The 20,680-nt window shown below is 47.6% G+C and overlaps 1 protein-coding gene and 1 long non-coding RNA gene across 4 annotated transcripts in view; both read right to left on the bottom strand.

Moving 5' to 3' along the window:
• Window positions 1-910: 910 nt before the first annotated feature.
• The window catches only part of mgat3b (beta-1,4-mannosyl-glycoprotein 4-beta-N-acetylglucosaminyltransferase b), a 55,166-nt gene continuing 35,396 nt past the window's right edge, over window positions 911-20,680 (bottom strand). For all 3 annotated transcript variants that reach the window (XM_052528030.1, XM_052528031.1, XM_052528029.1), the window contains exons 2-7: window positions 14,661-14,739; window positions 14,021-14,196; window positions 13,689-13,845; window positions 7,572-8,281; window positions 6,955-7,264; window positions 911-2,586 (exon numbers count right to left, since the gene is read on the bottom strand). In XM_052528030.1, the coding sequence (XP_052383990.1) occupies window positions 2,116-2,586; window positions 6,955-7,264; window positions 7,572-8,281; window positions 13,689-13,845; window positions 14,021-14,196; window positions 14,661-14,738 (1,902 nt within the window). In that variant the 5' untranslated portion in view covers window position 14,739 and the 3' untranslated portion in view covers window positions 911-2,115. The remainder of the gene's footprint in view (window positions 2,587-6,954; window positions 7,265-7,571; window positions 8,282-13,688; window positions 13,846-14,020; window positions 14,197-14,660; window positions 14,740-20,680) is intronic.
• LOC127932397 (uncharacterized) lies at window positions 3,189-3,752 on the bottom strand. Its single transcript, XR_008145126.1, has 3 exons — window positions 3,691-3,752; window positions 3,320-3,429; window positions 3,189-3,255 (listed from the first exon to the last, which is right to left on the bottom strand). It is a non-coding gene; the product is annotated as an uncharacterized LOC127932397 (long non-coding RNA).

Raw genomic sequence — 20,680 nt, 5'->3', positions numbered from 1 at the left:
GAGATGGAGAGAGAAGGATGCAGTAGAGAAGGCAAGGGAGAGAGAGAGAGAGAGGGACTGAGGGGAGGGAGATGGAGAGAGAAGGATGCAGTAGAGAAGGCAAGGGAGAGAGAGAGAGAGAGGGACTGGGGGAGGGGGACGGAGAGAGAAGGGTGCAGTAGAGAAGGCAAGGGAGAGAAACCGAAAGAGAGGAAGAGAGAGAGAGAGAGAGAGAGAGAGAGAGGGACCGAGGGGAGGGGGACGGAGAGAGAAGGATGCAGTAGAGAAGGCAAGGGAGAGAGAGAGAGAGGGACCGAGGGGAGGGAGATGGAGAGAGAAGGATGCAGTAGAGAAGGCAAGGGAGAGAGAGAGAGAGGGACTGGGGGAGGGGGACGGAGAGAGAAGGATGCAGTAGAGAAGGCAAGGGAGAGAAACCGAAAGAGAGGAAGAGAGAGAGAGAGAGAGGGACCGAGGGGAGGGGGACGGAGAGAGAAGGATGCAGTAGAGAAGGCAAGGGAGAGAGAGAGAGAGGGACCAAGGGGAGGGGGATGGAGAGAGAAGGATGCAGTAGAGAAGGCAAGGGAGAGAGAGAGAGAGGGGACCGAGGGGAGGGGGACGGAGAGAGAAGGATGCAGTAGAGAAGGCAAGGGAGAGAGAGAGAGAGAGGGACCGAGGGGAGGGGGATGGAGAGAGAAGGATGCAGTAGAGAAGGCAAGGGAGAGAGAGAGAGAGAGAGAGAGAGAGGGACCGAGGGGAGGGAGATGGAGAGAGAAGGATGCAGTAGAGAAGGCAAGGGAGAGAGAGAGAGAGAGAGAGAGGCCGAGGGGAGGGAGATGGAGAGAGAAGGATGCAGTAGAGAAGGCAAGGGAGAGAGAGAGAGAGGGACCGAGGGGAGGGAGATGGAGAGAGAAGGATGCAGTACAGAAGGCAAGGGAGAGAAACCGAAAGAGAGGAAGAGAGAGAGTCAACCAGTATTTTTTGTTTAAATCTTTGTCTTTATAGGCCACATAGAACAACAATACACCTTCTGCTGTGCTGTACAAAAGGCTATGAAGACGACATCACTTCATCATTCATTCAGAGCTGTCTGTCTGTCTGTCTGTCTTGTCACCCAGTTATACACACACATATTGTGTTCTGACCTTTCAGGATAGCACACCCCAGTGCACACGTGCGCGCATGCACACAGATTAACACCTTAACACACACACACACACACACACACACACACACACACACACACACACACACACACACACACACACACACACACACACACACACACACACACACACACACACACACACACACACACACACACACACACACACACACACACACACACAGAGTGTTAGTGGTTTGCAGCAACAGATTCAGAAGTCCCATTCCATGTGTGTAAAGTTAACTGAGAGTTTCTACAACGATTCAGCCTTTTTTTCTTGTCAGTTCATTTGCAAGCAAGAATATTAACCATAGGAAAGCAATACACTGTAGACTGCACTATATCTAACTCACATATGATGAGAGGAGAACATGTGTGTGTGTGTGTGTGTGTGTGTGTGTGTGTTAGCAGGGGGTCACTAAAAACACAACAGGAAGGTATCCAACACTGAGTGAGAATTCCGCGACGGGATGAGGGAGTGTCTGTGTCGCTATGACGATATGATGAAGTAAACATCAACAGAAACAAAAATGTCATCTTTTGCTTCCTTTTTCCACAGGTTTGCGATTCGCCTGTTTTGTCCCTCTGTCCCCACCGTACCAACCCAGCATAAAGGCCTGTCTGTCAGTCAGAACTAGGAAAGTAGTAGGTGAGGCTCAGAGGTTGATATAGAGAGTGTTTCTAGGGAGGACTATTTTGTCAGTAGTCAGTGGTCATTTCCCCCCAAAGCTGTTCCAATGTTCCCTTTTACCCAAAAATAAGGACTTGTTGGAGCTTGTGTTGGGTATCCTTCCAACGTCAGTGTTTTCCTTCCTTCTGTATCCTTCCCCATCAGTGCTAAGGCTTTCTTTCCTTCTGTATCCTTCACCCATGAAGAGTGCTAATTTTGTTTCCATGTCCTCCCCTTGTGAGTCCCAGGGGCCCTCCTTCCTTACCCATTCACTTCCTTCAATTCTCCACCCCTCCCGAATTCGTTACCCCTCAATCATTTTATCATGTTTGACATACGGGTTCTCCAGAAGGTACAGGTACTTCTCATAATTCTCTAACATATACTTTGGGGCGTACATGTGCTCTTTGGGGTCCGAGGGGGGGTACTCCTGCACCGATCCATCGAACCAACCCCCCGTCCGGATCAGGTCCCGGATATAATTCAGATCCCGTTTGTCCTCGTAGTCGCCCCAACGCGGGAAGTCCCCGTTCTGGGCCGAGATCAGCTTAAAATAGATGCCCTCAGGGCTAAAGCACCAAGAACAGTGCCACCCAGCAAAGTGGAAGGGGCTTCCAACAGCCCACTGGACCAGGATGTGACCCGTGTCGTTCTCGTACTTCCTGAAACCGGGCATGGTGTAGTATTCCCGGCGCCGGAGACGTATCCCATCGGCATCATAGACGTCTCGGAGCATTCCGACCGTGCACCCCGACACGACCTCCAACGACCCCAGCTAGAACAAGAAGGTAATACTTTATTGAGATGGAATCTATCAAATCAAATCACATTTTATTGGTCACATACACATGGTTATCAGATGTTAATGCGAGTGTAGTGAAATGCTTGTGCTTCTAGTTACGACCATGCAGTAATATCTAACAAGTAATCTAACAATTTCACAACAACTACCTTATACACACAAGTGTAAAGGAATGAATAAGAATATGTACATAAAATATGTGGATGTGTGTTTTTATGCACCTAACCCCTCACATACGCTCACCAAACTCTCACATACACACACCCAACCCCTCACATACACACACCAAACTCTCACATACACACACCCAACCCCTCACATACACACACCCAACCCCTCACATACACACACCCAACCCCTCACATACACACACCCAACCTCTCACATACACACACCCAACCTCTCACATACACACACCCAACCTCTCACATACACACACCCAACCTCTCACATACACACACCCAACCTCTCACATACACACACCCAACCCCTCACATACACACACCCAACCTCTCACATACACACACCCAACCCCTCACATACACACACCCAACCTCTCACATACACACACCCAACCCTCACATACACACACCCAACCCCTCACATACACACACCCAACTCCTCACATACACACACCCAACCCTCACATACACACACCCAACTCCTCACATACACACACCCAACCCCTCACATACACACACCCAACCCTCACATACACACACCCAACTCCTCACATACACACACCCAACTCCTCACATACACACACCCAACTCCTCACATACACACACCCAACCCCTCATATACACACACCCAACCCTCACATACACACACCCAACTCCTCACATACACACACCCAACCCCTCACATACACACACCCAACCCTCACATACACACACCCAACCCCTCACATACACACACCCAACCCCTCACATACACACACCCAACCCCTCACATACACACACCCAACTCCTCACATACACACACCCAACTCCTCACATACACACACCCAACCCCTCACATACACACACCCAACCCCTCACATACACACACCCAACCCCTCACATACACACACCCAACCCTCACATACACACACCCAACTCCTCACATACACACACCCAACTCCTCACATACACACACCCAACCCTCACATACACACACCCAACCCCTCACATACACACCCAACTCCTCACATACACACACCCAACTCCTCACATACACACACCCAACTCCTCACATACACACACCCAACTCCTCACATACACACACCCAACCCCTCACACACACACCCAACCCCTCACATACACACACCCAACCCCTCACATACACACCCAACCTCTCACATACACACACCCAACCCCTCACATACACACACACCCAACCCCTCACATTAACACACACCCATATATAGAACCTCACATTAACACACACATTAACACAAACCCATACATACACCCAACCCCTCACATTAAGGGGTGGCAGGTAGCCTAGTGGTTAGAGCATTGGACTAGTAACCGAAAGGTTGCAAGATCGAATCCCTGAGCTGACAAGGTAAAAATCTGTTGTTCTGCCTGCCCCTGAACAAGGCAGTTAACCCACTGTTCCTAGGCCACATACACACACCCAACCCCTCACATACACACACCCAACCCCTCACATACACACACCCAACCCCTCACATACACACCCAACCTCTCACATACATACACACACCCAACCTCTCACATACACACACCCAACCTCTCACATACACACACCCAACCTCCTCACATACACACACCCAACCCCTCACATACACACACCCAACCCCTCACATACACACACCCAACCCCTCACATACACACACCCAACCCCTCACATACACACCCAACCTCTCACATACATACACACCCAACCCCTCACATTAACACACACCCATATATAGAACCTCTCACATTAACACACACATTAACACACACATTAACACAAACCCATACATACACCCAACCCCTCACATTAAGGGGTGGCAGGTAGCCTAGTGGTTAGAGCATTGGACTAGTAACCGAAAGGTTGCAAGATCGAATCCCTGAGCTGACAAGGTAAAAATCTGTTGTTCTGCCTGGACCTGAACAAGGCAGTTAACCCACTAGGCCGTCATTGAAAATAAGAATTTGTTATTAACTGACTTGCCAAGTTAAATAAAGGTCAAATTTAAAAATAAATTAAATTAAGACACACAACCCCTCCTATACATGCACACACATACATTTGGAAAGTATTCAGACCCCTTCACTTTTTCCACATTTTGTTACATTACAGCTTTATTCTAAAATGTATTATATAAAACATTTTCCTCATCAATCTACACACAAAACCCCATAATGACAAAGCAAAAACAAGTTTTTTTAGAAATGTTTGCAAAAAACCCCCAACAGAAATACTTTCTTTACATAAGTATTCAGACCCTTTGCTATGAGACTTGAAATTGAGCTCATGTGCATCCTGTTTCCATTGATCAACCTTGAGAGGTTTCTACAACGTGATTTAAAAAAAATGTATTGATCTTTTATTTTTTTAACCTTTATTTAACTAGGCAAGTCAGTTAAGAACAAATTCTTATTTTCAATGACAGCCTATGAACAGTGTGTTAACTGCCTTGTTCAGGGGCAGAACGACAGATTTGTCCTTGTCAGCTCAGGGGTTTGAACTTGCAACCTTCCGGTTACAAGTCCAACAATCTAACAATCTAACCACTAGGCTACCCTGCCACCCCATTGGAGTTCACCTGGGGTAAATTCAATTGATTGGACATGATTTGGAAAGGCACACACCTGTCTATATAAGGTCCCACAGTCGACCGTGGATGTCAGAGCAAAAACCAAGCCATGAGGTCGAAGGAATTGTCTGTAGAGCTCCGAGACAGGATTGTGTTGTTACACAGATCTGGGGAAGTGTACCAAAATTCTGCAGTATTGAAGATCCCCAATAATATAGTGGCCTCCATCATTCTTAAATTGAAGAAGTTTGGAACCACAAGACTCTTACTAGAGCTGGCCACCCAGCCAAACTGTTGAATCGGGGGAGAAGATCCTTGGTCTGAGAGATGACCAAGAACCCGATGGTCACTCAGATAGAGCTGCAGAGTTCCTGGAGCTCCTTCCAGAAGGACAACCAGTTCTGCAGCACTCCACCAATCAGGCCTTTATGGTAGATTGGCCAGACAGAAGCCACTTCTCAGTAAAAGGCACATGACAGCCTGCTTGGAGTTTGCCAAAAGGCACCTAAAGGACTCTCAGACCATGCGAAACAAGATTCTCTGGTCTGATGAGACCAAGATTGAACTTTCTGGCCTGAATGCCAAGCGTCACATCTGGAGGAAACCTGGCACCATCCCTACGGTGAAGCATAGTGGTGGCAGCATCATGCTGTGGGGATGTTTTTCAGAGGCAAAGACTGGGAGACTAGTCAGGATAAAGAGAAAGATGAACGGAGAAAAGTACAGAGAGACCCTTGATGAAACCTTGGTCCAGAGTGTTCAGGACCTGAGACTGGGACGAAGGTTCACCTTCCAACATGGCAAGCACAGAGCCAAGACAACGCAGGAGTCTCTGAATGTCCATGAGTGGCCCAGCCAGAGTCCATACTTGAACCCGATGGAACATCTCTGGAAAGACCTGAAAATAGCTGTGCAGCAACGCTCCCCATCCAACCTGACAGAGCTTGAGAGGATCTGCAGAGAAGAATGGGAGAAACACCCCAAATACAGGTGTGCCAAACATGTAGCATCATACCCAAGAAGACTCAAGGCTGTAATCGCTGCCAAAGGTGCTTCAACAAAATACTGAGTAAAGGGTCTGAATACTTGTGTAAATGTCACATTTCAGTTTATTTTATTTGATAGATTTGCTAAAATAAAAAATAAAAACAGTTTTTGCTTGGTCATTATGTGGTATTGTGTGTAGATTGACAAGGAACATTATAGAATAAGGCTGTAGTGTGGAAAAAGTAAAGGAGTCTGAATACTTTCCGAATGCACAGTACACACAACCCCTCCGATATATACACACATACACACACCAGTAAGCAGTTTTAGGGGGTTAAGTGATCCTAATAGCCAACCATAGCACTTAACAGGCACTGTATATCATTTGAGTGGAATCCAATAGAGATCTTATCTTTCTAGAATCTGTCACTAACAACCCTCTAGTCGTCGGCTCAAATCCTGTTCGAAAAGATACGATTAAAAAACTTGATTGCCCATCAAGTTCACACGGGATAGATTTTTTTTGAGGCCTGGTTTGGGATTCGAACCAGCAACCTTCTGTTAACAAGCCCGCCCCTGTAATCTCTAACCCTCTAGGCTACCTGCTTCCAGAAGAACCCATAGAGCGACTTCCTCATGTGGATGGCGAACGGCTCCGTCCACCCGTCGAACAGCTTGAGGAAAAGAAGTCCCTCGCGGGCGGGGATCTCGTCGGCATCGTTGATGACGAAGACGTCGTCGGGGCGTGATCCGGTCACCCTTGCCATGCCGTCGCGGGTCAGGTAGGTACGGAGGTAATCATCTGCGATCCAGCCGTCCTGGCGCCCGCCGTCGGGAAAGTGGTCTAGGAAAACGTAGAGGATTTTGTGGCGCACGTAGTCGTAGGTTCCGTTCAGGAGGAGACGCAGGAACCTGGAGGGAGGGACAGATACAGACAGTGTGTCAACAGATACGCTTAAACGAGTCTTTCAGGAGAGAGAGACGAAGAGAAGACAGACACACAGACACCCAGAAGGCAAGCCAGCCAGATGGACAGACAGACAGCCAGCCAGCCAGATGGAAAGCCAGCCAGATGGACAGCCAGCCAGATGGACAGCCAAACAGCCAGCCATCACATCATCCTGTCCACTTGGTCGAAGTGGTCGTCTCTCTCCTTCGGAGGCAAACAGACACAAAGTCAGCAAGACAGACAGACGCATATACATCTATGTCCACTCACCGTAGTGGTCGTCTCTCTCCGTAGGCGGTGAAGTTAGACTCACACACCAGGAACAGATCCACAGCCTGGGCCAACTCGTGGAACCTCACGTGGAGAAGATCAAACTCATGGTTCACGTTGATGGCATTGATCACCCTCCTGGGTCTCTCTCTGGGCGTCAGTCTCTCCTTAGTGGGCAGGTTAGAGTGGTAGACCATGGTAGGTACCCCACAGTAGGGCCCGTGCCACCCCGGCCGACACACACATTTTACCAGTCGTTTGCCTCCTCGTCCTCTTGATTTGGCCTTGGGAGGCATGGAGGTGCCGGAGGACGACGGATGGAGTGGTTGTTGGTGGGATTGGTTCAGGACCACCAGGGGCTTACGTTGCCCAGGAGAACCTGCTCGAGATCCTACCCCAGTACCAGTCACAGTAGGTCCCCCGGGCCGTGCCGCGTCATCCCTGGGGGTGGCGACCTCCGTCCCCTGGCGGAAGCAGAGGGCTCCGGCTTTAGTGCGGACGAAGTAGGAGGTGGGGTCGTCCTGGAGCTGGTGGGTGCGGGTGTGGATGTCGCCCAGGGTTTCTAAGGGGTCCGGGGATGGAGCCTTGGAGGGCACCACCTGGTCATCGATCCCAGCCGAGGCCCTTTCCTCTGGGGCGTAAGGTCTGACAGGGTGGGCTGGGTGGCTTGGGTACCAGAGCTTGAAGTGGAGGTCCTCACCTTCACGCTCCTGAGGAAGACAAGACAAAGAGGGGACTGTTTAGCACTTTACTCGTCCTCACAGATCAATCTAGAGAAACTGTATTAGGCCTCTTTACATTCTGCATCGCTGAAGGGTTACAGATAGAAATGTCATTTCCGATTGGGCCGGCATATGCAGTATTTACCATGAATACAGTCTGCTCTATTGCGGGAACATTGCCTTTAATTCTTAGGGATAGGCGTCCCGTCAACAGGGAAATCATGCTAGAACTTAATCAAATCAAATGTAATTTGTCACAAGCACCGAATACGACAGGTGTAGTGAAATACTTACTTACAAGCCCTTAACCAACAATGCAGTTTTAAGAAAATTATTTGCTAAATAAACTAAAAAGTTACACAATAAATTAACAATAACGAGGCTATATACAGGGGGTACCGGTACTGAGTCAATGTGCGTGGGTACAGGTTAGTTGAGTTAATTTGTACATGTAGGTAGGGGTAAATTGAATATGTATAGATAATAAACACTGGGGGGGTTCAATGTAAATAGTCCGGGTGGCCATTTGATGAATTGTTCAGCAGTCTTATGGTTGGGGGTAGATGCTGATAAAAAGCCCTTTGGACCTAGACTTGACGCTCCCGTACCGCTTGCCGTATGGTAGCAGAGGGAACAGTCTATGACAGGGGTGGCTGGAGTCTGACAATTTTTGGGGCCTTCCTCTGACACTGCCTAGTATATAGGTCCTGGATGGCAGGAAGTTTGGCCCCAGTGATGTACTGAGCCATATGCACTACCCTCTGTAGCGCCTTATGGTCAGATGCCGAGCAGTTGCCAAACCAGGTGGTGATGCAACCTGTCTGGATGCTCTCGGTGGTGCAACTGTAGACTTTCTTGGTGTGTTTGGCCCTGTCGATGTGAATGGGGGCGTGTTCAGCCCTCTTATTCCTGTAGTCCACGATCATCTCCTTTGTCTTGGTCCCGTTGAGGGAGAGGTTGTTGTCCTGGCACCACACTGTCAGGTCTCTGACCTCCTCCCTATAGGCTGTCTCATCGTCGTCAGTGATCAGGCCTGCCACCGTTGTGTCGTCAGCAAACTTAATGATGGTGTTGGAGTCGTGCTTGGCCTCGCAGTCGTGGGTGAACAAGGAGTACAGGAGGGGACTAAGCACCCACCCCTGGGGGCGGCCCGTCAGGAAGTCTAGGATCCAGTTGCAGAGGGAGGTGTTTAGTCCCAGAGTCCTTAGCTTGGTGATGAGCTTTGTGAGCACTCTAGTGTTAAACGCTGAGCTGTACTTACGTAAGCAATACGGATTGAATAGAGCTTAGTGTTTACTGCTACTTTGTTGACATGCAATGACTCAGATTCCATTCAACTTTGCTCCTGACATGTAAAAGGAAGAGCCTTAATGTTTGAACTGGAGGTAGACTACTGATGATAATGGTGTGTTGACTGGAGGTAGACTACTGATGATAATGGTGTGTTGACTGGAGGTAGACTACTGATGATAATGGTGTGTTTACTGGAGGTAGACTACTGATGATAATGGTGTGTTGACTGTGGAGGTAGACTACTGATGATAATGGTGTGTTGACTGGAGGTAGACTACTGCTGATAATGGTGAGTTGACTGGAGGTAGACTACTGATGATAATGGTGTGTTGACTGGAGGTACACTACTGATGATAATGGTGTGTTGACTGAAGGTAGACCACTGATGATAATGGTGTGTTGACTGGAGGGAAAACTACTGATGATAATGGTGTGTTGACTGGAGGGAAAACTACTGATGATAATGGTGTGTTGACTGGAGGGAAACTACTGATGATAATGGTGTGTTGACTGGAGGGAAAACTACTGATGATAATGGTGTGTTGACTGGAGGGAAAACTACTGATGATAATGGTGTGTTGACTGGAGGTAGACTACTGATGATAATGGTGTGTTGACTGGAGGGAAAACTACTGATGATAATGGTGTGTTGACAAGAGGTAGACTACTGATGATAATGGTGTGTTGACTGGAGGTAACTACTGATGATAATGGTGTGTTGACTGGAGGTAGACTACTGATGATAATGGTGTGTTGACTGGAGGGAAAACTACTGATGATAATGGTGTGTTGACTGTAGGTAGACTACTGATGATAATGGTGTGTTGACTGAAGGTAGACTGCTGATGATAATGGTGTGTTGACTACTGATGATAATGGTGTGTTGACTGGAGGTAGACTACTGATGATAATGGTGTGTTGACTGGAGGTAGACTACTGATGATAATGGTGTGTTGACTGGAGGTAGACTACTGATGATAATGGTGTGTTGACTGGAGGTAGACTACTGATGATAATGGTGTGTTGACTGGAGGTAGACTACTGATGATAATGGTGTGTTGACTGTAGGTAGACTACTGATGATAATGGTGTGTTGACTGGAGGTAGACTACTGATGATAATGGTGTGTTGACTGGAGGTAGACTACTGATGATAATGGTGTGTTGACTGATGATAACTACTGATGATAATGGTGTTGACTGAAGGTAGACTACTGATGATAATGGTGACTGTAGGTAGACTACTGATGATAATGGTGTGTTGACTGGAGGTAGACTACTGATGATAATGGTGTGTTGACTGAGACTACTGATGATAATGGTGTGTTGACTGGAGGTAGACTACTGATGATAATGGTGTGTTGACTACTGATGATAATGGTGTGTTGACTGGAGGTAGACTGATGATAATGGTGTGTTGAGACTACTGATGATAATGGTGTGTTGACTGTAGGTAGACTACTGATGATAATGGTGTGTTGACTGGAGGTAGACTACTGATGATAATGGTGTGTTGACTGGAGGTAAACTACTGATGATAATGGTGTGTTGACTGTAGGTAGACTACTGATGATAATGGTGTGTTGACTGTAGGTAGACTACTGATGATAATGGTGTGACTGGAGGTAGACTGATGATAATGGTGTGTTGACTGGAGGTAGACTACTGATGATAATGGTGTGTTGACTGAGACTACTGATGATAATGGTGTGTTGACTGGAGGTAGACTACTGATGATAATGGTGTGTTGACTGGAGGTAGACTACTGATGATAATGGTGTGTTGACAAGAGGTAGACTACTGATGATAATGGTGTGTTGACTGGAGGTAGACTACTGATGATAATGGTGTGTTGACTGGAGGTAGACTGACTGATGATAATGGTGTGTTGACTGTAGGTAGACTACTGATGATAATGGTGTGTTGACTGGAGGTAGACTGACTGATGAGGGAAAACTAATGGTGTGTTGACTGGATAATGGTAGACTACTGATGATAATGGTGTGTTGACTGTAGGTAGACTACTGATGATAATGGTGTGTTGACTGGAGGTAGACTACTGATGATAATGGTGTGTTGACTGGAGGTAGACTACTGATGATAATGGTGTGTGACTGGAGGTTACTGATGATAATGGTGTGTTGACTGGAGGTAGACTACTGATGATAATGGTGTGTTGACTGGAGGTAAACTACTGATGATAATGGTGTGTTGACTGGAGGTAGACTACTGATGATAATGGTGTGTTGACTGGAGGGAAAACTACTGATGATAATGGTGTGTTGACTGGAGGTAGACTACTGATGATAATGGTGTGTTGACTGTAGGTAGACTACTGATGATAATGGTGTGTTGACTGGAGGTAGACTACTGATGATAATGGTGTGTTGACTGTAGGTAGACTACTGATGATAATGGTGTGTTGACTGGAGGTAGACTACTGATGATAATGGTGTGTTGACTGTAGGTAGACTACTGATGATAATGGTGTGTTGACTGGAGGTAGACTACTGATGATAATGGTGTGTTGACTGGAGGTAGACTACTGATGATAATGGCGTGTTGACTGGAGGTAGACTACTGATGATAATGGTGTGTTGACTGGAGGTAGACTACTGATGATAATGGTGTGTTGACTGTAGGTAGACTACTGATGATAATGGTGTGTTGACTGTAGGTAGACTACTGATGATAATGGTGTGTTGACTGTAGGTAGACTACTGATGATAATGGTGTGTTGACTGTAGGTAGACTACTGATGATAATGGTGTGTTGACTGACTACTGGATAGACTGGACTGATGATAATGGTGTGTTGACTGTAGGTAGACTACTGATGATAATGGTGTGTTGACTGGAGGTAGACTACTGACTGATACTGATGATAATGGTGTGTTGACTGGAGGTAGACTACTGATGATAATGGTGTGTTGACTGGAGGTAGACTACTGATGATAATGGTGTGTTGACTGTAGGTAGACTACTGACTAATGGTGTGTTGACTGATAACTACTGATGATAATGGTGTGTTGACTGGAGGTAGACTACTGATGATAATGGTGTGTTGACTGTAGGTAGACTACTGATGATAATGGTGTGTTGACTGGAGGTAGACTACTGATGATAATGGTGTGTTGACTGGAGGTAGACTACTGATGATAATGGTGTGTTGACTGGAGGTAGACTACTGATGATAATGGTGTGTTGACTGGAGGTAGACTACTGATGATAATGGTGTGTTGACTGGAGGTAGACTACTGATGATAATGGTGTGTTGACTGGAGGTAGACTACTGATGATAATGGTGTGTTGACTGTAGGTAGACTACTGATGATAATGGTGTGTTGACTGTAGGTAGACTACTGATGATAATGGTGTGTTGACTGTAGGTAGACTACTGATGATAATGGTGTGTTGACTGTAGGTAGACTACTGATGATAATGGTGTGTTGACTGTAGGTAGACTACTGATGATAATGGTGTGTTGACTGGAGGTAGACTACTGATGATAATGGTGTGTTGACTGTAGGTAGACTACTGATGATAATGGTGTGTTGACTGTAGGTAGACTACTGATGATAATGGCCTTGAGAACCGTTTCCAAAGACACTCTTTCTTATCACAGGTTCCGAAGCCCTTTTATGCCCAGGGCCTGTATTCAGAAAGCGTCTCTTTTTGTGCTGATCTAGCATCAGTTTAGCCTTTAATATCATCATGAATATGATTATATGGACAGGTGGGACCTGATCCAATATCATCACTACTACTCTGAGACGCTTTGTGGATACAGGCCCAGGCCTGATCATTGCCTTGAGGAGGGTTTCTAATACACAGCTAACATTTAGCCAACACCCTCGTTAAGAACCTCAAACACATGCCAGCAGGGAGTAGTCAACACATCTGGCAGGAGATATCCCAGGCTCCCTAGCACTTCCATGACCAGGCATGATCACTGACTCGAGAACAGTTTCTAAGATCAACAGTTTGTAGCTCATACGCATGGCAGTAAAGTCAACACAGTGTAGAGATTAGCCAAACTGTCAATCCTCCTAAGTCACAGTGAAGACATGTAAAACAACCGACCGTTCAACCAAACTGTCTCACCTCGTTGGGATCCGTATCCCTGTGTTTGGGCTCCTCCTCTGGTTGACCCCATGGTTGGGGCGCAGCAGGTTCCTCTCTCAGTCTCATCTCCACCCCACCTCCTCCTCCACCCCCAGGGCCAATAGCCCCTACTATCCGGGGCTTGGTGTCCGAGGGCCTGTAGGAACAAACAGAAATGTCATCTTGGTCAGAAAGGTCATGTTGTCATCAATCAATCAAAAGTATTTACAAGCCCTACTTCATCAGCAGTTCCCATGCCTGTCATACAAAAACATCAATACACACACACACACGCACCCCCCACCCCCCCCACCACTCCGACCCACACACACCTGAGGGCGGGCGGGGGTCCTTCCTCCTGCGAGGCGGCGAAGTCAGACGACGAGGCAGCCGACGTTAACGGTGTGGCCCCCCCCTCCCTCCAGAAGAAGCCTGTCACCATGATGAAGGACTTGATGTTGGGGTACGGGGCTGACAGCTCCTTGAGCAGGGATACGTAGTGTAGGGCCTGGAACAAATAGAATAGAATGACTATCAACAACAATACAATTATCACTTTATTTCTCCCCATGAACTTACATTTTGGCATTGTGAATGAATGAATACATTTTATTGGACAAATGTTTTAAAAAAACATACAGAATAGCCTCAACTATTTCCAACTATACACACAGTAAAATGATTGAGAAAACACAACGCCAGACGACTTATTTCAACTGTCATCCTTATTACATGAGCAACAATAGACAGCTTGGGCAAGATTGTCGGTACATTGGCACCTCACATACAATTTCATTTAAAATACATTGAATATATACAATATAAAGATCTTAATTTGACCTGTATTGTCACAGCAAAAATAATCCTGAAGCAACAGAATGTCCTGCGGGACAGGAAAAATTCTCAGCAGCAAAAGAGTGATCAAATTAAGGTCCTACATCTGTAGGCTATACATATTACAATATATTTTACCTTGTAATAGTGGAGGAAGGAGATGACACACAGGCCCACTGTGCACAGCAAGAACACTCTGTGACGTCGCATTTTCATCCTATAGGAAGAGGGGGAGAGAGAGAATTGACCAATGGGAGATGACACACAGGCCATAAACATATCAACATGAACTGTGCACGGCAAGAATGTTGCTTTCTTTTCTTGTAGAGAAGGGGAAAGGAGGGGGGAGAGAGAGGAATGGAAGGGGGAGAGACAGAGAGTCAAAGGTGAAAGAGATGGAAAGGGAGAAAGGGGGAGAAAGGAGAGGGAGAGAGAGAATGTGGGGAGGTAGCAAGAGAGAAGAGGATGAGTTCCTTTCATTATTCACTCATCCCTCTTCCCCCTGGAGGATTTCTACAGACCATAACCTTCCTGAGTCTAAAGCAATGACATCATCAACCAGTCAGCGAACTGTACATTTAATCTAATCCAATTTCTTACTTGATTGGTTTATATAAAATACGTGGTCAAAACCTTGATCAACTCATTCAAATTCCTAAAAAACATCCCAGAATGTAAATGAGTCCCTTTCTAAAAATGTCAGAAAGTCCATCGACTTTCATATCCTCCGAAAAAATAGGATCTTAAAACAGTTCAGTTCATATTCAGTTCATATTCAGTTCATATTCAGGGCAGTCAGTGCTGACGGTGCAACATCTATTCTTACATTTAATCCATCTTAACGTTTTGTTTTAATACGTCTCTCGCAGCCCACTTTAACCACACACAATGAAAGACAGGGGGAAGAAAAGAGAGAGCTAGAATAGGAGAGAGATTGAAAGAGGGAGGCTGGGAGAGGGAGAAGAGAGAGAGAGAGCGAGAGACAGAGCGAGAGACAGAGAGAGCAAGAGAGAGAGAGAGTGAAAGAGTGTGAGAGAGAGAGAGAGGCAATCTGGCAGTTGTAACACACAATACCTAGTATGAATCTAAAGTAGCCTAGAAGCCTGTACAGGGCAACCTCAGGGATTCCACTGCTTTATCAAACTATGAACAGAACAGAGGAGAGAGAGGGAGAGAGTCGAGATGAGAATGAGGCGGAGGAAAGGGAGATCGGGAGAGGAGAGAGAGGGAGAGGAGAGAGAGGGAGAGGAGAGAGAGGGGAGAGAGTCAGAGAGGAGGAAAAGATGAACAAGAGAATGAGGGAAGCCAGGGAGATCGGGAGAGGAGAGAGGGAGAAAAGGATCAGCCAGAGGGAGGGAGGAGGGAGGGAGAGAGAGGGAGAAAAGAGTCAGCCAGGGGAGAATGAACAAGGGATCAGCCAGAGGGAGGGAGGAAAAGTATGAACAAGGGATCAGCCAGAGGGAGGGAGGGAACAAGGGATCAGCCAGAGGGAGGGAGGAGAGAACAAGGGATCAGCCAGAGGGAGGGAGGAAAAGTAGAACAAGGAGCCAGAGGGAGGGAGAAGGATCAGCCAGAGGGAGGGAGAAAAAGTAGAACAAGGGATCAGCCAGAGGGAGGGAGGGAAAAAGTCGAACAAGGGATGAGAAGGAAAAGTATGAACAAGGGATCAGCCAGAGGGGGAGGAAAAGTATGAGGGATCAAGGGAGCCAGAGGAAAAGTATGAGGGATCAGAGAGAGGGAGAGATGTGAACAAGGGATCAGCCAGAGGGAGGGAGGAAAAGTATGAACAAGGGATCAGCCAGAGGGAGGGAGGGAGGAACAAAGGGATCAGCCAACAAGGGATCAGCCAGAGGGGAGGGAGGAGGGAAAGAAAAGTATGAACAAGGGATCAACCAGAGGGAGGAAAAGTCAGGGATCAGCCAGAGGGAGGGAGGAAAAGTATGAACAAGGGATCAGCCAGAGGGAGGGAGGGAAAGTATGAACAAGGGATCAGCCAGAGGGAGGGAGGAAAAGTATGAACAAGGGATCAGCCAGAGGGAGGGAGGAAAAGTATGAACAAGGGATCAGCCAGAGGGAGGGAGGAAAAGTATGAACAAGGGATCAGCCAGAGGGAGGGAGGGAAAGTATGAACAAGGGATCAGCCAGAGGGAGGGAGGAAAAGTATGAACAAGGGATCAGCCAGAGGGAGGGAGGAAAAGTATGAACAAGGGATCAGCCAGAGGGAGGGAGGAAAAGAATGCAAAAAAAAAAGGAAAAATTCAGTAAACTTCTCTGAGAAATGTCAGCGTTTTGCATTCCTGCTAAGACCAGGGAGATATATGCTGCTGACCCTTTATACGCTGACTTAAGGACAGTTTAGTGTTCTCACCAAGGGTTGAGGATAGGATATGAGGAAGGGAAAGCTGATACTAGATCTGTGCCAGAAATCTATACAGGCTACCTCTGAGGTCACACACACACACACACACACACACACACACACACACACACACACACACACACACACACACACACACACACACACACACACACACACACACACACACACACACACACACACACACACACACACACACACACACACACACACACACAAGGCTAATGCTACACTTGGCAGGACTACAAGCAACAACTGAGAGAGAGAGGAAGGGAGGGAGAGAGGAGGGGGGAATTGGTACGGTGCAAGGGAGCGAGGTAGGGAGGGAGAGGGTGCGAGGGAGGAGAGAGAGATGAAGGGAGCAAGGGTGGTATTGAATCAGTGTGGTGTGAGGTAGAGAGGGAGCGAGGGAGAGAGAGAGAGATGGAGGTATTGTATTGAATGGTTGCGGTGCTAGAGAGAGTGGAAGGAGGGAGGGAAAGAGGGAGGGAGGAGAGGAGGGGTGGTTGAATCTGTGTGGTGCAAGGTAGTGAAGGAGTAGAGGAGGGGTGGTTGAATCTGTGTGGTGCAAGGTGAGGGGAGGAGGGGTGGTTGAATGGTAGTGAAGGAGTAGAGGAGGGGTGGTTGAATCTGGTGCAAGGTGTGAGGTGGGGTGGTTGAAGGTAGTGAGGGAGTAGAGTAGGGGTGGTTGAATCTGTGTGGTGCAAGGTAGTGAGGGAGGAGAGGAGGGGTGGTTGAATCTGTGTGGTGCAAGGTAGTGAAGGAGTAGAGGAGGGGTGGTTGAATCTGTGTGGTGCAAGGTAGTGAAGGAGTAGAGGAGGGGTGGTTGAATCTGTGTGGTGCAAGGTAGTGAGGGAGTAGAGGAGGGGTGGTTGAATCTGTGTGGTGCAAGGTAGTGAGGGAGGAGAGGTGGGGTGGTTGAATCTGTGTGGTGCAAGGTAGTGAGGGAGGAGAGGAGGGGTGGCTCGGTACGTTGCTAGACAGAATGGAAGAAGGGAGCGAGCGAGGAAGGATAAGAGAGGAGGGAGAGCAGGGCTAGGTTTCCCCCTCCAGTCATTTCCTCTCTGTCTACCTTATTATCTCTCATCTCCAATTCTCCTTCATTTTCTCTCCTTCTCCAGTTCGCTCCCACTCTCCTCCATCTCCCTTTCTCCCCATCTCCATTACATTACATATTTCCTGTCCACACACAGTATAGGCAAGATGGCGTGAAAGAAAGAGTGAAAAGCGAGGGATGCTCATAAGAGGGATGAAGAATGACAAGAAAAGCTAGGATGTATGAATGTCTTTCTCTCTCCTTCTTCTACTGTATAATAAAGGTGCTAGCTCAATGATGAAAACCTCTCTCTCTCTATTTATCACCATCTCTATCAACTGTATCTCTCTCTCCTTACATCTCTCTCTCTCTGCCTCTCTCTCCTTCTTCTACTGTATAATAAAGGTGCTAGCTCAATGATGAAAACCTCTCTCTCTCTCTATTTATCTCCATCTCTATCAACTGTATCTCTCTCTCCTTACATCTCTCTCTCTCTGCCTCTCTCTCTCTCCTTAAATCTCTCCCTCTGCCTCTCTCTCCTTACATCTCTCTCTCTGCCTCTCTCCTTACATCTCTCTCTCTCTGCCTCTCTCCTTACATCTCTCTCTCTCTGCCTCTCTCCTTACATCTCTCTCTCTCTGCCTCTCTCCTTACATCTCTCTCTCTGCCTCTCTCTCCTTACATCTCTCTCTCTCTCTGCCTCTCTCCTTACATCTCTCTCTCTCTGCCTCTCTCTCCTTACATCTCTCTCTCTGCCTCTCTCTCCTTACATCTCTCTCTCTCTGCCTCTCTCTCCTTACATCTCTCTCCCTCTGCCTCTCTCTCCTTACATCTCTCTCTGCTCTCTCTGCCTCTCTCTCCTTACATCTCTCTCTCTGCCTCTCTCTCCTTACATCTCTCTCTCTGCCTCTCTCCTTACATCTCTCTCTCTGCCTCTCTCCCTTACATCTCTCTCTCTGCCTCTCTCCTTACATCTCTCTCTCCTCTCTCCTCATCTCTCTCTCTCTGCCTCTCTCCTTACATCTCTCTCTCTGCCTCTCTCCTTACATCTCTCTCTCTGCCTCTCTCTTACATCTCTCTCGCTGCCTCTCTCTCCTTACATCTCTCTCTCTGCCTCTCTCTCTTACATCTCTCTCTCTGCCTCTCTCTCCTTACATCTCTCTCTCTGCCTCTCTCTCCTTACATCTCTCTCTCTCTGCCTCTCTCTCCTTACATCTCTCTCTCTGCCTCTCTCTCCTTACATCTCTCTCTCTCTGCCTCTCTCTCCTTACATCTCTCTCTCTGCCTCTCTCTCCTTACATCTCTCTCTCTGCCTCTCTCCTTACATCTCTCTCTCCTCTCTCTCCTTACATCTCTCTCTCTCTGCCTCTCTCCTTACATCTCTCTCTCTGCCTCTCTCTCCTTACATCTCTCTCTCTGCCTCTCTCTCCTTACATCTCTCTCGCTGCCTCTCTCTCCTTACATCTCTCTCTCTGCCTCTCTCTTACCTTCTCTCCTTACATCTCTCTCTCTCTGCCTCTCTCCTTACATCTCTCTCTCTGCCTCTCTCCTTACATCTCTCTCTCTGCCTCTCTCCTTACATCTCTCTCGCTGCCTCTCTCTCCTTACATCTCTCTCTGCCTCTCTCTCTCCTTACATCTCTCTCTCTGCCTCTCTCCTTACATCTCTCTCTCTGCCTCTCTCCTTACATCTCTCTCTCTGCCTCTCTCCTTACATCTCTCTCTCTGCCTCTCTCCTTACATCTCTCTCGCTGCCTCTCTCCTTACATCTCTCTCGCTGCCTCTCTCCTTACATCTCTCTCGCTGCCTCTCTCTCCTTACATCTCTCTCGCTGCCTCTCTCTCCTTACATCTCTCTCTCTGCCTCTCTCCTTACATCTCTCTCGCTGCCTCTCTCTCCTTACATCTCTCTCGCTGCCTCTCTCCTTACATCTCTCTCTCTGCCTCTCTCCTTACATCTCTCTCTCTGCCTCTCTCTCCTTACATCTCTCTCTCTGCCTCTCTCTCCTTACATCTCTCTCTCTGCCTCTCTCCTTACATCTCTCTCTCTGCCTCTCTCTCCTTACATCTCTCTCTCTGCCTCTCTCTCCTTACATCTCTCTCTCTGCCTCTCTCTCCTTACATCTCTCTCTGCCTCTCTCCTTACATCTCTCTCTCCTTACATCTCTCTCTCTGCCTCTCTCTCCTTACATCTCTCTCTCTGCCTCTCTCTCCTTACATCTCTCTCTCTGCCTCTCTCTCCTTACATCTCTCTCTCGCTGCCTCTCTCTCCTTACATCTCTCTCTCTGCCTCTCTCCTTACATCTCTCTCTCTGCCTCTCTCTCCTTACATCTCTCTCTCTCTCTCTCTGCCTCTCTCTCCTTACATCTCTCTCTGCCTCTCTCTCCTTACATCTCTCTCTCTGCCTCTCTCTCCTTACATCTCTCTCTCTGCCTCTCTCTCCTTACATCTCTCTCTCTGCCTCTCTCTCCTTACATCTCTCTCTCTGCCTCTCTCTTACATCTCTCTCATCCTCTCTCTCTCCTCTCTCTCTCTCCTTACATCTCTCTCTCTGCCTCTCTCTCCTTACATCTCTCTCTCCTGCCTACATCTCTCTCTCTGCCTCTCTCCTTACATCTCTCTCTCTGCCTCTCTCTCATCTCTCTCTCTGCCTCTCTCTCCTTACATCTCTCTCTCTGCCTCTCTCTCCTTACATCTCTCTCCTCATCTCTCTCCTCTCTCTCCTTACATCTCTCTCTCTCTCTCT

This window comes from Oncorhynchus keta, chromosome 10, assembly GCF_023373465.1.
Source record: "Oncorhynchus keta strain PuntledgeMale-10-30-2019 chromosome 10, Oket_V2, whole genome shotgun sequence".
Taxonomy (NCBI): domain Eukaryota; kingdom Metazoa; phylum Chordata; class Actinopteri; order Salmoniformes; family Salmonidae; genus Oncorhynchus; species Oncorhynchus keta.
This window is presented reverse-complemented; position numbering and strand designations above follow the sequence as displayed.